The sequence below is a fragment of the Malania oleifera genome, chromosome 9, assembly GCF_029873635.1.
Source record: "Malania oleifera isolate guangnan ecotype guangnan chromosome 9, ASM2987363v1, whole genome shotgun sequence".
Taxonomy (NCBI): Eukaryota; Viridiplantae; Streptophyta; class Magnoliopsida; order Santalales; family Ximeniaceae; genus Malania; species Malania oleifera.
The window spans coordinates 12467020-12481931 of NC_080425.1; the positions used below are offsets into that span (position 1 = coordinate 12467020).

The 14912-nt window shown below is 38.8% G+C and overlaps 1 protein-coding gene across 1 annotated transcript; it reads right to left on the bottom strand.

Annotated features, from left to right (window-relative positions):
- Positions 1–13206: 13206 nt before the first annotated feature.
- On the bottom strand, positions 13207–14304 carry LOC131163363 (uncharacterized). The gene is made up of 3 exons (XM_058119959.1): positions 13913–14304; positions 13509–13831; positions 13207–13355 (listed from the first exon to the last, which is right to left on the bottom strand). The coding sequence occupies exons 1-3, from the start codon at positions 14302–14304 to the stop codon at positions 13207–13209; spliced, it is 864 nt and encodes a 287-aa protein (XP_057975942.1).
- Positions 14305–14912: the final 608 nt, after the last annotated feature.

Here is a 14912-nt window from a genome sequence, read left to right on the forward strand (position 1 = left end):
TCCATAATAAATCATCCATCACCTGCATTTTCATAAATCTTAATAACTCCCAAAACATTTCAGTATTCTCACAATCCATCATTTCTCAACATACTTTAAAACGTAAAGACAAAAAATATAAAATATTAACATTCCCAAAAACATCATTAAAATGTTTATACCATTTTTTTCTTATATCTCCCAAAAATACTATAAAACCTCGAGCTCTCTAAGCTCAATCTCGAGAAAATTCTAAAAAAGATAAATTCATATTCGGGTGAGACACATCTCAGTAAGGGAAGAAACCATATATTAAAACAACGTGTGACTAATATGAGGTATATAAATATCATTTTAATAACATTTTTTAAATCATTAACATAACATTGAAATCATTTTCTGAACCTAATCAATCACATGCAGAGATTTAACCCATGAGATTACCCAAGGATAGGGGTGATTACCCGCCCATACAAGTAGCACCCCTCTGCTATGATATTTAGGTAACCCTAAGGTCACTACTAAAGCATACCAAGGCACTCACCTTGCTCAGTAAGCCCTCAAGTGTTAACTTGATCTCGTACTTACGCATTCAACAATAGTTTACCGACAAAAGCCATAAGAATAGGGAAATCTACCTGCCTATACAAGTAGGTTCCCTCTGTCCTAATACGTTATACAGCTACTACCACATCTGAAGCTACTAGTGCACTCGCCCTTCTTAGCAAGCCCTCAGGTGAAGAGTACGCCCCGTCCAATCACATCATGTTCTGCGTACATAACTACTTCTAATATCATAATATTCTATTTCTTTCCGTCATTATTCAATCATACACATATGTTCATGTTCATGCCTTAAGCATTGCATTTCATTCCACTTTAAGTGGCTCTTTCCCATTTTACATTGTTCATATTTCACATTTCATTTCCATTTCATTCATTTCCATTTTCATTTCTTTTCATTTCATATCCAACATCTTTCAGCTGTTTTACCCAGCATCTTTTAGCTGTTTTATCCAACATTTTTCAGCTGTCATACACTTACCTAGCATCTTTCAGCTGTCATACATTTACTTAGCATCTTTCAACTGTTTTATCTAGCATCTTTCATCTATTTTACCCAACATCTTTCAGCTGTTTACGTGGATGACACACACAAGCAACATAATTCCTATCATCTTTTATTTTCAATGCATTACTTACTTAATCTACATCTCATACCTTTAACATATATTTGCATAGAATCTCATGCCACACAATTTAACAGTAAAATTCATACACTGCTTGTAAAATAAGCCAACCAACATTTAATGTTTATATACTGAAAATACCTTTCATTTCTTATATAATTATCCTGAAAATATTTTCTCACTTTCATCAGTTCATTTTCATATATACATACCTAATAACAGCCCTAAACTTGGAAAAACATAATTTAAATGATTGACATTTTAAACCCATACTGAGATATATACACGTAAATATAACACAATTTATTTTTCATTAAATTCATAAAAATTCTGGTTTAATATATATTTTTCCTCTTACCTAGTTTTTAAACTACGCCAACAGGGACCTCGAAAAATACATGTGGCGCTCAGCCGGACCCTGAATCAAAAATCCTAATTCCATTAAATTTTTTCTAAATAAAATACTATTTAAATATTTCTTTAGGACCATAATTTATAAATTAATAGTTATACCCGAAAATATAATCAATTTGACAAATTTTTCTAAATTTCCCAAATCCCACTCTCGCTTTGGGGTGGGGCCTAGAAAACCCCAATTGAAACTTTACTTTTGTCAAATTGATGACGATCACAACTAGGACCCCATGGTGGTGTCTGATCGTTGATTCAACAGCAGATTTAACGAGAGATTGAGAAATTAGGGAAAATATACCTTTCCCCAGGAGTGGTGCCTAAGCCGCTCCAACAACAAATCTGCTCCAATAGAAATGTTGGTGGCAGAGTTAGGAATCCAACGGCACCTTCCATTTCTCGATCGGTCGAATATTCGTCGAGAAATGAGGGGAAAGAGAGAGAGGTAGAGGCGAAGAGTGGACGACGAGAAACTGGGAGAAGGGAGAGTGGCGTAGAGAGATTAAGCTTCTGTTCTGTTTCTCCATAAGCTTCAAGCTTATTCTTTTTTTTTTTTTTTCCTTTACTTTAACTTAACCTATATATATATATATATATACCATTTTACTTAACTTAATTAATTCAAGTTAATAATGTTTAACTAATTAATTACTAATACATAATTCTAATTTAATTTAATTATTTTTTTACTATTCCCTTTATTTGTTTATTCAATACATTAATTTAATAATGTTTAACTAATTAATTGATTAATAATTTAATTAATTAATTAAATTTTTTTTTATTTGTTATTACACGCCGACTTACCCGGTATGTCAGATGTGCGAGAGACGTCATTTAGGGGAGTGCCGGGTAGGCCGAGGTGTATGTTATCGCTGTGGGAGACCCGACCACATGGTACGTGAATGCCCAGGTCATCTAGACCAGGTCTTAGCTTCCAGGCATTATCGGGGAGGTTATCAAGCGCCTCGTGGAGGACAACAAAGGAATGTGGCCCCGGTGAGGATTTACGCGCTGACACCGAGTGATGTAGAGGCTGTTACGGATATGGTGATAAGTACATTTACTGTTTGATCACATTTTGTTATTATTTTATTTGATTCAGGTGCCACTCATTCCTTCGTCTCTGCATCCTATGTTAAATTATCTGGAAGTGAGATCTAGTCATTAGATATAGAATTATCGGTAGCTACACTGTTAGGGTCAATGTTGCGATGTAAAAGGGTACTCAGGGGCTATCCTATATAAATTCAGGGGAAAGTGTTACCAGCTAACTTGATTGTATTTGATATGTGTGGGTTTGACATAATACTGGCTATGGACTGGTTGGCTGCCAATCATGCCAGCATTGATTGTTGTCGGAAAGAGGTAATTTTAAGACCCCCTAGTACGCAGGAATTCAGATTCGTTGGTTCATTGGTACGTGCTCCAACGCAGCTGATGTCAGGTGTGTTGGCGAGCAGATTACTCCTGGACGGAGGTTAGGGGTTTATAGCGTTTGTGAAAGAAGTATTTGAAATGAATTAAAGATTGACAACACCCTAGTGGTACGAGAATTTTCAGATGTTTTTCCATAGGAGCTACTAGGGTTGCCTTCCGAATGTGAGGTGGATTTTCCTATAGATTTACCTCTAGGGACTTTTTTTTTGCAAAACACGATTTCTCTAAGGTTTCTTATCATATGACTCCCAGCTGAGTTGGAGAATAGAGAAATTAGTTGCAAGCGTTACTGAATAGGGATTTAAAAGACAAACCCAGTGTAATCGCGCCATGGGGAGCTCCATTGGTTGTTTGTAAAGAAGAAAGAAGAACCAGGTTCTATGAGGAATGTGGTATTCGATTACAAGAAAAATCAAACAAGGTCTCTATTAAGATTAAATATCCTCTACCTCGTAATTGACAATTTGTGTGTTTGATTTAGAGATCAGCTCCCAGGGTACAACGGGTTATAAAATTCCAAGATAGATCCGCCCCTCCAGATTAGGTTACACACAAGTGAGAGTAAAGTAAGTACTGTTGGCAAAAGACAAAAGCCTTCAAGGACTTGGTGTGAAGCAACTTACGAGTTCCTCGTTATGGTGCCTTTTTCCTACTTTCTTTTTTTTTTTCTTCCTCTATAAACCGAAATGTGCCCCACCCGTGTTCATGGACTTGATTGAATAGAGGTTTTTTTTCACAATCAACACAATTTCAAACAAACCCACATTTTCATTTCATCAACCAGTATCCTAATCATTTGGGTAGTAGTTTCAACAATATTCATTGATGATATCTTGGTGTAAACTCAAGGAGTTTTGAAGGACATAGGTGCAATTTGAGGGCAGGTACTTCTTTTGCAGACGCTCAGGGAATATAAAAAACTTCTATGATGCTTAGTAAGTTTAGTCCAATGTGTGAGTTCTCTGGCTTTGAGGAAGTTGCATTTTTTTTTTAAGGAGGCCATGGTGATCTCAGGAATTGGTATTTCAAGTTGATCCACCCCCAAAGAAATTGGATGGATGCGGTAGTGAATTGGGGTCCAGGGCCGAAAAACCCGTGAAGGAAAAAAAACAAAAGTTTCTTGGGGGTTTGGCAGGTTATTCCCAAAAAATTCATATTCCATATTATATATTCTCGTCGATGGGGTTTACGGGTTTTTTCAAAGCTTTATAATTTTTTATTTAGGACCAAAACTCTCAACACACCCCCCTCACTTCCTCTCACACAATTTGAAAAGGAAGAAATGCCAGTTTTGTGGGGGGAGGAAGAATTCAAGTGAGCTTCTAGAATTAAAAAAGCCACGGCTTTCGTCACTTGCCTAGTACTACTGCGTGACGATTTCAAATATTTCCAATTGGGATGTGAATGGTTTTATGTTTTCTTAGTTTGCGCGTCTCTGAAAGGGCCTTGGTTGTGGGTACTGCTGTAGCCGTGGTAGAGTGGTGGGCCATATGGCAGATTATATTGACAATCTCCAAGGCAGTTGAAAGAATATGAAAGAAACTATCCTACTCAGGATTTGGAATTGGCTAAACGGTTTGTTGGCACACGCACTGAAAAAAATTAAATCTGGATGACTTACTTTACAATCACATATGGTGAGAAAATTGTTAACTTTTTCTGATCACAAGAAGCCCTAAAGTATTTCTTCACATACAAAACGAAATTGAACCTGACAATTTGCGGTATAGGAGAGGTTGGAAACCTCATTAGGATTACGACTGTAACCAATCATTACCAACCCGGTAAAGCAAAGTGGTAGCTGATGCATGCCCTGACCGTAAATTCAGAGGATTATGAGCTCAATTAGCCGCAAAAGGTTCAGCACCCAATTAAAGATTGGGACTTGGAAAAGGGCCCTTAGCGTGAAATTAGTAACAGATGATCCTCAAAGAAAAGCGCCTTATTTTATTTCCAGTCGGTTGTAACACAGCCTACACCTACACTTAATCGAGGAATTAAAGAAAAGAGAAAAAAAGAAAAAAAGCTGCTCAAAGGGATGATCCAAGAATTGTTAAAAGTGAATAACTAGAATCAGCATTGTGTCAGGGGGAAGAAAGTTTTAAGCATTTCCTCTCCTTCTTTCTTCTCTCTAAATCTAACGATTGGGGGGGCTTTGAATTTTCATTCCACACATTTTTCACACAACGAGAATATTGTGTATGGTGCCTCTCTGCAGATTGAACAAATGCAATCAGGATGGACGATTCTAGAAAGGCACAACAAAACAGAATCTCCTAGCACTTTCATAATTTCATATTCACTTAATGCCTGGCGGTTACGAAAATGTATTAGGGATTTACGGATTAATTTTGATGGGATGGTCATCAAAAAGAGGGAAATAAAAAACAAAACAAAATAAAATAAGAACACAAAAACGAATTTATATGTATATATGCCGGCCAAAAAGTGTTGACGTGCCCCAAAAAGACAAAAAAGCAGGTTAAATAACTGAGCAAGCACCAGAAAACCGGGCCTGTGTCTGTTGTATCCACTTTTTCATTGCCTGGAATGGAAGTGGGAATCACGTATCTATCTTATGGATTTTAGTTACTTACTAACTAACTACTGGGGCCTTGCCGCCCAGCGCCTCATGTCCAGAACAAATGCCATCTTGGGTAATTGTTGATTGGATTGACAAGGAAGCATCTTTTCTATTTTCATCCCATTAAAGAAAAAAAGAGTAAAGTCCAGCTAAATAACCTACCACTAAATACCCATACCCCATGAACATTAACCCTATGACTGGGGTTAGCAGAGTTTAGATACAGGAGAATTGTGTTTCAAATCCCTGGGAGTGTGCCGGTATCTATAGAGTCCTCAAAGACACAGATCCGTTACCCCTCATTTAAAAACATCATTGTTTTGAAAAGAGTCTGCAGGAGGCCCTTTGAGGATGCAATTTAGGCATTCAGCAACTGCTTTTTTTTCCACACCCCCCCCACCCTTTCCTTTTTTTCCATTTCATCCCTTTCCCAAACCTTTTTTCATCTTCCCCTCCTTCCTTTTTTTCCTTTCACTTTCACATTTTCACCATCTCCCTTTTCCACACACCTCAGACCGATGTCCAGACCAGAGAACAATCTAGGTATTAGAAGATAGGCTTCGTTCCCTGTGTGCTAGACTTATGGAGGTAGTTTAGATTCAGTTTTTTGCCCGCTATTTTTGACTTGCTTATATAACACAAACAGTTATTAGACTAGCAATCACCACATCATCAAACACATGGCAACCCTATGAGCATTATATGGTAGGAGATGCCGATCAGTCCCTCCTCTTTTCTAGATGAAGTAGTGAAAGAACGAGTTTGGTCCAGAGATAATTCAGCAAAGGTGACAAGTCCCGACTATTATTCGAGACAAGGAATCAATGCCAGCGCAGAGTCGGCAAAAAGGCCTAACGCAATACTCCCGTCGAGAACTGAAATTTGAAGGTGGGTGTCATAGTATTCTAAAATAACACCCCCCCCCCCCTCCCTAAAAAAGGGGATCTTTGAATTTTGGAGATGGTAATTTAGCCATAGTTATATTGGCCCATTTTGAGATAACTTGAGAAGATTGGGTTCCGTAGCCTATCGGTTAGCTTAGCGCCCAACTTTTTCGAGTTCATGACGTATTTCTCATGTTTCCAGCTAAAGGAAATACATCTCAGATCAGATCCAATCCATAATCATCAGCCATGCGAACCTAGAAGTCAGTGAGGCGTTAGTATTTGAAAAAGCTCTAGTAGCAACAAAAATCTTAGATAGAAAAGAACAAAGAATTGCGCAGCAGAGATTACTGTTAGTAAAAAAGTTTTATCTATGGAGAAAACCAACGCGATTGAGGGAGGCTCATGGGAGCTTGAAGATGAAATCAACTAAAATAATCCAAAATATCCGCCCCTCTCCCCCACTTGTTTGATGAATTATAGTATTGATGTATATGCTAGGATGGTAATTTTATTTTGTTTAGTCCAGTGTAATTGTAAAGTAGAGCATAGGTTAAGTAATATTTTGGTTTTGGGGGAAATTTTCTTTTATGGTTGTAATCTCCCAGGACTACCTATGTAACCACGGTATTCCTCCGCCATAAGTGAGGGCTAGTAATAAAATAAGTGGACCATTTACCTTTAAGAAGGAAGGATAATATGAATAAGTGAATTTCGAGGACGCAATTTTATAAGGAGGGGAGAATGTAGTGAACCGAAGAATAATAGTATTTAAATAATAAAGAGGGAGAGAAATGGAAACAGTAATAGAAGGAGGCAGTCGACTTCGTCGAAAAACGCTCCGCGTTCGTCAACGACATTACATTTTGAATATAATAACCTTGGGGATTTTCTTATGGCCTTGTCGATGAGGGCAAGTTTTGTCGACGAGAAGATGCCGAGAGAGGATTTTTGGAAGTCTGAAATTCGTTGATGAGGGTGCAGGTTCGTCGACAAACTTTCTACAGGACTCGTTGACGAGGTGACGTGGCTCGTCAATGAATCACGTAGTATAAATAGCCCTAAATTGATTTTAATTGCAGAAATTTGGCCGCAGTCTCTCTCTCTCTCTCTCTCTCTCTCTCTCTCTCTCTCTCTCTCCTTTCCCCTATGGTTCCTTCCTCTTCTTTCTTCAATTTCAACTTCGATAGTCGCTGGATTGACGATCTGAGGCTACCACGACACTCCTGGCGGAGTTCTCTGCAAGTCTGCCGGAACGGATCGTCGGTGGGACGAAGTTGGAATTCATCCCAAATCCAGAGTAAGGTCTTTTAGTCGGAAGTTGACTTTCCAATAGTTGTAGGAAATGCTGTAGACGTAGAAATAGTGACGTTTTGTTCTGGGATATATGGTTTTCAGGGTGTTGAGTGGAGAACCCTGCGGGTGTAGGACCCATCTCAGTAGGGGGATTTTAGCAAAAATCAGGCAAGGGAAATATGCTATGCTAGGCAGTTCTAAAATGATTTTCAGTATGGAATGTGTATTTTTACCAGGTTATTATTCACAGAAGAATTTTATACAGTTTATTGATTATGAATATTATGTTTTAAATTACTATGTGGCTTGAGAATATAAATATAGTACAGAATCATGTTTTACAGTATTTTCAGGGTATGTTTTACAGAATATATAGCCAGTGGATATGTTTTATAGCAATTACAGAATACCATGATTATACAATTTTCAGTACCATGACTTACAGATTACAGTTCAGTTCAGAAATACAGTTGACACAGTTACACTTTATTTTAGTATCATGGTTAATACAGTTATTTTAGAATCATGGTAAATCAAATAGTTGTATATAGAAATATATTATATAGTGTGACGTCCTGCTATTTATTCAATATTTTTTTTTCTGAATATAATAAATGTCATATGCCTAAATACTGATAATAACATCTCAGGACCAAAGAGTGCTGAGGAAACTTTTTCTGTCATATATAACTAAGTAGCGGTACATAAAACTGGGAACTGCTAAATACAATACAATATACTAGAAAACTATACCGCTCTGCAATATATTTACAATACAAAATACCCAATGACGTCACTACAATCTGAAGACTATCCCAAAAATGTTGTTATCTGAGAAAACTGATAAACTGTACAAAATATATTTATCTATTATGTAATCTTTTAAAATATGACTGTGTATCTGAGTTTACTATCTGAAGGTACTGCTAGTATAATAATATAAATTGATGCTATTTGATATATCTATACATAGGAACTTCTGCTATACCTTGGGATTTGTATATCATGATATATCCCCTCATGATGGGGTTGTGCGGCCCGTAGGCTGGACTTACTCTGGTTGGCCCTCCAGGTAAGTCAATCTCTATCATCCGCCAATCTGTGATGATCTATGTAGAACCTGGCCCACTGCAATCACTCCAAACTATCTCAAACCTCTATCATCGTTTAATCGGCTACCTCAACCCAGCATGCTGGGGAGACTGCAAATCTCTTCTAGCACGGTTATACGGAATCCATACGCTATCTGAGTTATGTGGTTACACGTGTCTGAAATTAGCAACAGTACCGTGCTCTGCTGTAAATATATTTGTCTGTAATTTCCATAGGGATCTGATATCGTGTAATACTATATACATATATGAATATATAATCATTTTTCTGCTTTTAACATGATTTCAAGAACAACCATAACACTGTAATTCTGAACTGTACTATCTGAGACTTCTGACTGAAATATATATATTATCTGTCTGTAACATCTGTGTTTTCTGTCTGTATAATCTGTAATATCTGTATAAAATATATGTATATAATATTTGTATACTTTGTATATAATATTTGTATACTCTGTATATAATATCTGTAATCTCGGCATAATCTGATGTAGCATCTTGATGCTATCACTGTATAATTTATCTGAATAAACTATCTGAGTGTTATGATTTAGAAATCATGTTTTTCTCTGGGAAATACTATAACTCTCATTCATTGCTAATAATATGAAATATCTGAATATCTTTAATATTATAAAATCTATATATATTGTATTATAATAAACTCATGCCACACATTTGATTAAACACAATCTCATGCTCAATTTCTGTAATTCTACTATAAAAATAATATTTATAATTCTCTGGAAAAATAATCTGATCTGCATGCTTGTAAATAAACATTCATAATATTTAGTATACATATTAAAACTGCTAGTATAGCATATTTTCCTTACCTTAAATCTGAAAAGCTCCTATAAAATTCTGGCTCTATACCCGCAGGGTTTCTAACTCAACATCCTAAAAACAATATCCCTCAGAACAAAATATCAGTATTTCCTTACCTACAACATTTCTCATAACTACAAGGAAGGTCTAATCTGAATAAAATACCTTACCCCGAATTTGGGATGAATTTCAAATCAACTTTCCCCACGATCTGCTCTGGCAGACTTGCAGAGAACTCGCCAAGAGCGTCGTGGTGGCCTCAAATCTTCAATCCGGCTAGAAATGGGGCCACGATCGAAGAGAGAAAGGGAGGGAGTCGTAGAAGAGAGAGAGAGAGAGAGAGAGAGAGAGAGAGAGAGAGAGAGAGAGAGAGAGAGAAGGGTTTTGCGCTGAAATTTGATAAAAAATCCGAGTTTCAGCTATTTATAGGGTTAGATTCATTAACGAGACACGTCATCTCATCAACGAGTCCTTTAATAATTTCGTCGACGAACTTCCTCCCTTGTCGACGAATTTCAGACTGTCCCAAAAACCCTTCTCGGTATCTTCTCATCGACGAGTCATGGCTTTGTCGACGAGGTCCACTATGTGTTCATCGACGAATTCCCTGTGTTCGTCGACGAAACCCTGTGTAAGAATCCCGAGTTATTACATTTTCCCATCCTTATAAAATTTTGTCCTCGAAATTTACCATCTGTATCTCCATTTATCATCCCATAAAGGAAAATGGTCTACTTATTTTATTACTTGCCCTCACTTCTGGCAAAGGAATACCATGATTACATACTATGTTCTGGAAGATTACATGTATAAAACTAATAACTACTTTTATCTATTTAATACATGTACCTGCAAAAGAAACACTATCTAGATACTATACTTTACCTAATTACCTCTGTACCTCTTGGAACAACTTCGAGTATTTCTATCTGATCTGCTCCTCAAGTTCCCAAGAAGCTTCCTCTATAGCATGATTCTTCCACAAAACTTTTACTAACTGAATTTCTTTTGTACGTAATTCTTGTGTCTTTCTGTCTAATATCTGTACTGGTGCTTCTTTATAAGCTAATGAATCCTTAAGCTCTATCTTTGCATAGCTAATGATGTGGGACGGGCCTGAGACGTATTTCCTTAACATAGCAACATGAAACACGTCGTGTATTCTGGATAAAACTAACGGCAAGGCTAGCCTGTAGGCAACTGACCCTATTCTCTCTATTATTTCAAAAGGACCAATATACCTAGGACTCAACTTGCCCTTCTTCCCAAATCTCATAATCCCTCTCATTGGAGCTACTTTCAAAAATACCCGATCCCCCACTTTTAATTCTAACTCTCGGTGGCGAGTGTCTGCATAACTTTTCTGCCAACTCTAGGCGGTACTGATTGTTTCTTTAATTAGTCGGACCTTGTCACAACTTGCTAAATGATCTCTGGACCCAAAACTCGCCTATCTCTCTCTTCATTCCACTCCACCAAAAGTACTCTCGCAGATCCCTGTATATTTTAGTACCGCTAGGATGGACTGTGTATAGTGATCTGTGAGCCTCCTCCAATATAGTTCTTCTGATTTCGGTATCAGCGGGAACATATAGCCTAGTACAGAAACATAGAGCTTCGTCATCTGATATGCTGAACTCCTCTCCCTGACCATCCCTCACTCTAGCCATCACCTCTGCCAACTCTGCATAATCTCCCTGAGCTGCTTTAATTTTCTCATATAGGGTAGGTTGTATAACTAGGCTGGCAAAAAAACCCTAACGACTATCCTTTACTAACTCTATGCCGAGTCTCTCCAAATCCATCAGGATCGAGTGCTGAATCTCCATGGCTTCTAGTGCTGGTTCGACTAATTTTCTGCTCAATGCATCTGCTACTACATTCGCTTTTCGTGGGTGGTAATTAATAGTACAGTCATAATCTTTAATAAGATCTAACCACCTTCTTTATCTCATATTCAATTCTCTCTGAGTGAAGAAATATTTCAGACTCTTGTGATCTATAAAAATTTCGCATTTCCCACCATACAGATAATGCCTCCATATTTTAAGAGCATACACCACTGCAGCTAACTCCAAATCATGCACAGGGTAATTCTTCCCATATTCTTTAAGTTATCTAGATGCATATGCAATGACCCTGCCATGCTGCATCAATACACACCCAAGCCCCTTTAGGGATGCGTCACTGTATATTACAAACCCATCCTCTCCTGATGGAATAGCCAACACTAGGGCTGTAACCAATCTCTATTTCAACTCCTGGAAGCTCCGCTCACAGTCATTAGTCCATTCAAACCTTACATTTTTCCTAGTAAGTCACGTCAATGGACCTAATAAATTGGAAAATCCCTCTACGAAGCGTCGGTAATAGCCTGCCAATCCTAGAAAACTCCGAACCTCTTGAACATTTCTAGGCCTCGCTCAATTAAACATTGCCTCTATCTTACTCGGATCAATAGATACACTCGCATCAGAAATCACAAGACCAAGAAAAGAAACTTGTTTCAGCCAGAATTCACATTTCTTGAACTTCGCATATAACTTTCTCTCTCTCAATGTTTGCAATACTAGCCTCAAATGATGCTCGTGCTCCTCAAAACTCCTCGAGTAGACCAGTATATCATCAATAAATAAAACTACAAATTGGTCTAAGTACTGATGGAACACTCGGTTCATTAAATCTATAAATACCGCTGGTGCATTAGTCAACCCAAATGGCATCACCAAGAATTTGTAATGCCCATATCTTGTACGAAACGCGTTTTCGAGATGTCCTCTGCCCTTACTTTCACCTGATGGTAACCCGACAGCAGGTTGATTTTAGAATAAACCTGGGTCCCTTGGAGCTGATCAAACAAATCGTCGATCCTAGGAAGAGGATATTTATTCTTAACTATTAGTTTATTTATTTCTCTATAATATATACACATCCTCTTGGTCCCATCTTTCTTTTTCACAAATAAGACTGGTGCTCCCCAGGGCGATACGCTGGGCCTGATGAATCCCTTATCCAGTAATTCTTGCAATTGATCTTTTAATTCTTTTAACTCGACTGGGGCCATTCGGTAAGGGGCTTTAGATACTAGCGTTGACCCCGGTAGAAGATCCACAGTAAACTCAACTTCACGGTCTGGTGGAAAACCAGGTAATTCTTCTGGGAATACATCTAAAAATTCTCTAACTACAGGGACATCAGCTTGTTTCAATTCTTCTTTCGGTGATTCCTTAATGTAAGCGACAAATCCCTGGCAACCTTCTTGGATCAATTTTCTCACCTGAACAACTGACGCAAGCTGTGGCGAAGAACGAACCCGCGAACCAAGAAATTTATATTCTGGCCTCGCCTGGAGGTCTGAAAATCACTTCTTTCAAGTGACAGTCAATACTAGCATGATTATCTGCTAACCAATCCATACCCAGAATTATATCAAAACCTTGCATATCTAATAGCACCAAATCAGCTGGCAATATTTTCCCCTAAATAGTTACTGGAAAACCCCTGAGTACCCTTTTACATCTCACGACTAACCCAGTAGGCATTGCTACTGCTAACCCAATATCCAAAAACTGTGCCTCATACCCCGTTAGCTTAGCATATACCGCAGAAACAAAAGAGTGGGTGACACCTGTATCAAATAAAACAATAGCTATAAATGAGAAAGCAGTAAGGGTACCTGTAACTATGTCTCCAGCTGCATCAGCATCACTCGGTGTCAATGCGTACACTCTCGCTGGTGCCGTATTTCTCTATTATCCTCCACAGGGTGCCTGATAACTACCCCGGTATGGTCTAGGAGCTGGTGCCTGAGCTGTCAATCCCTGACACGACCAAGATCTGTGCCTGGGTCTCCCACAACCGTAGCAGACGTTCTCACCCATCCCGCATTCACCTGGATGTCTGCGGCCACATCTAGGATAGGTAGGAGCAGCCTGTCCACCTTGAAAACCACCATGGCCCATCATCCGTCCCTGACCACCTCCAAAGCGATCTCCTCTCCATGGCCCTCGGCTAGAGCTCGCTTGTAAATCCTGAGGCGCAGATCTCTTCCTCTGACCTTGAGCTGTAGCGCTCCTCTGCATACCACTCTCAATAACAGCAGCTCTATCCACCACCTTGGCAAACTTCTGAGCTCAAAAGCTGATAACTTGCTTAAATAAACTCTACTTTAATCCCTCTTCAAACTTTTTGGCATTTTTCTCTTCGTCTGGTGCTAAATGTGGGGCGAAACGGTATAACTCAAGAAATCGTGCAGCATACTGTGTCACCGTCATCAACCCCTGAGTCAGATGCAGAAACTCCGCTGCCTTTGTGTTCTGAATGATAGCAGGAAAATATTGCTCGAAGAATAATTCCTTAAACCGACTCCACGACACTGGCACTGGATTCGGCCTTTGCTCCTCAATCATACGCGCTGATCTCCACCAGTGCTTTGCCTCTCCTATCAGTTTACACGTCGCAAACACCACTTTCTGCTCATTTGTACATACCAGTACTACTAAAATCTCCTCGACATCCTGAACCCAATTCTCAGCCACAATCGGGTTAGGTCCTCTAGAAAAAGAAGGAGGTCTCATCCGCGTAAACTACTCGATTGTACAGCCATGCTTTCCTCCACTCCTAGCCATCTCAACCATCACCTGCTGAGTGACGCTGCATAGTACAACATCTGTATCTCCACCTCCCATACTGGAGGGTCCTGGCTTGTCACCTCCAGCATCTGTACCACTGCTACCAGGATCCATCCCTGAAAATACACAAAACACTATTTTAAAATCCTATACAGATCTACTTTACCCCATTCAACTAAAACCTCAAATTCACTATCAACTATTTCCCTTGTTCCTACCCCAAAAATCCAATCCTGCGACCCAAACACACGACTCGTCGACAGTTTGTAAGAACCCGAACCGTGATAATGGGTTTATATATATATATATATATATATATAAAGAGGGACATTTTGGTAAAAAAGTAGATTTGTCGACAAAGCCGGATGTCGTCGACGAAGCCTGTGTTCTTCTCATTGACAAAATTCAGAGACTCGTCGATGAGGAGAAGCTGAGGGGTCTTGGAAAAGCTGGCGATCTCAGATTCTTCGATGAGGCCACCGATTCGTCGATGAAGCCAGTGAAAGATTTGTCGACGAAGGCACCATTTCGTCGACGAATTCCCCCGGGTCAAG

Excerpts from the sequence above, each read along its gene's own strand:
- LOC131163363 (XM_058119959.1), bottom strand. The coding sequence starts at position 14,304 with ATGAGACCTCCTTCTTTTTCTAGAGGACCTAACCCGATTGTGGCTGAG. Across the intron at positions 13,832-13,912 it reads GAAGAGAAAAATGCCAAAAA|AGCTGCTGTTATTGAGAGTG; the intron begins GTTTGAAGAGGG and ends GGTGGTGGATAG. Across the intron at positions 13,356-13,508 it reads AGCTCCTAGACCATACCGGG|GTGTCACCCACTCTTTTGTT; the intron begins GTAGTTATCAGG and ends TATTTGATACAG.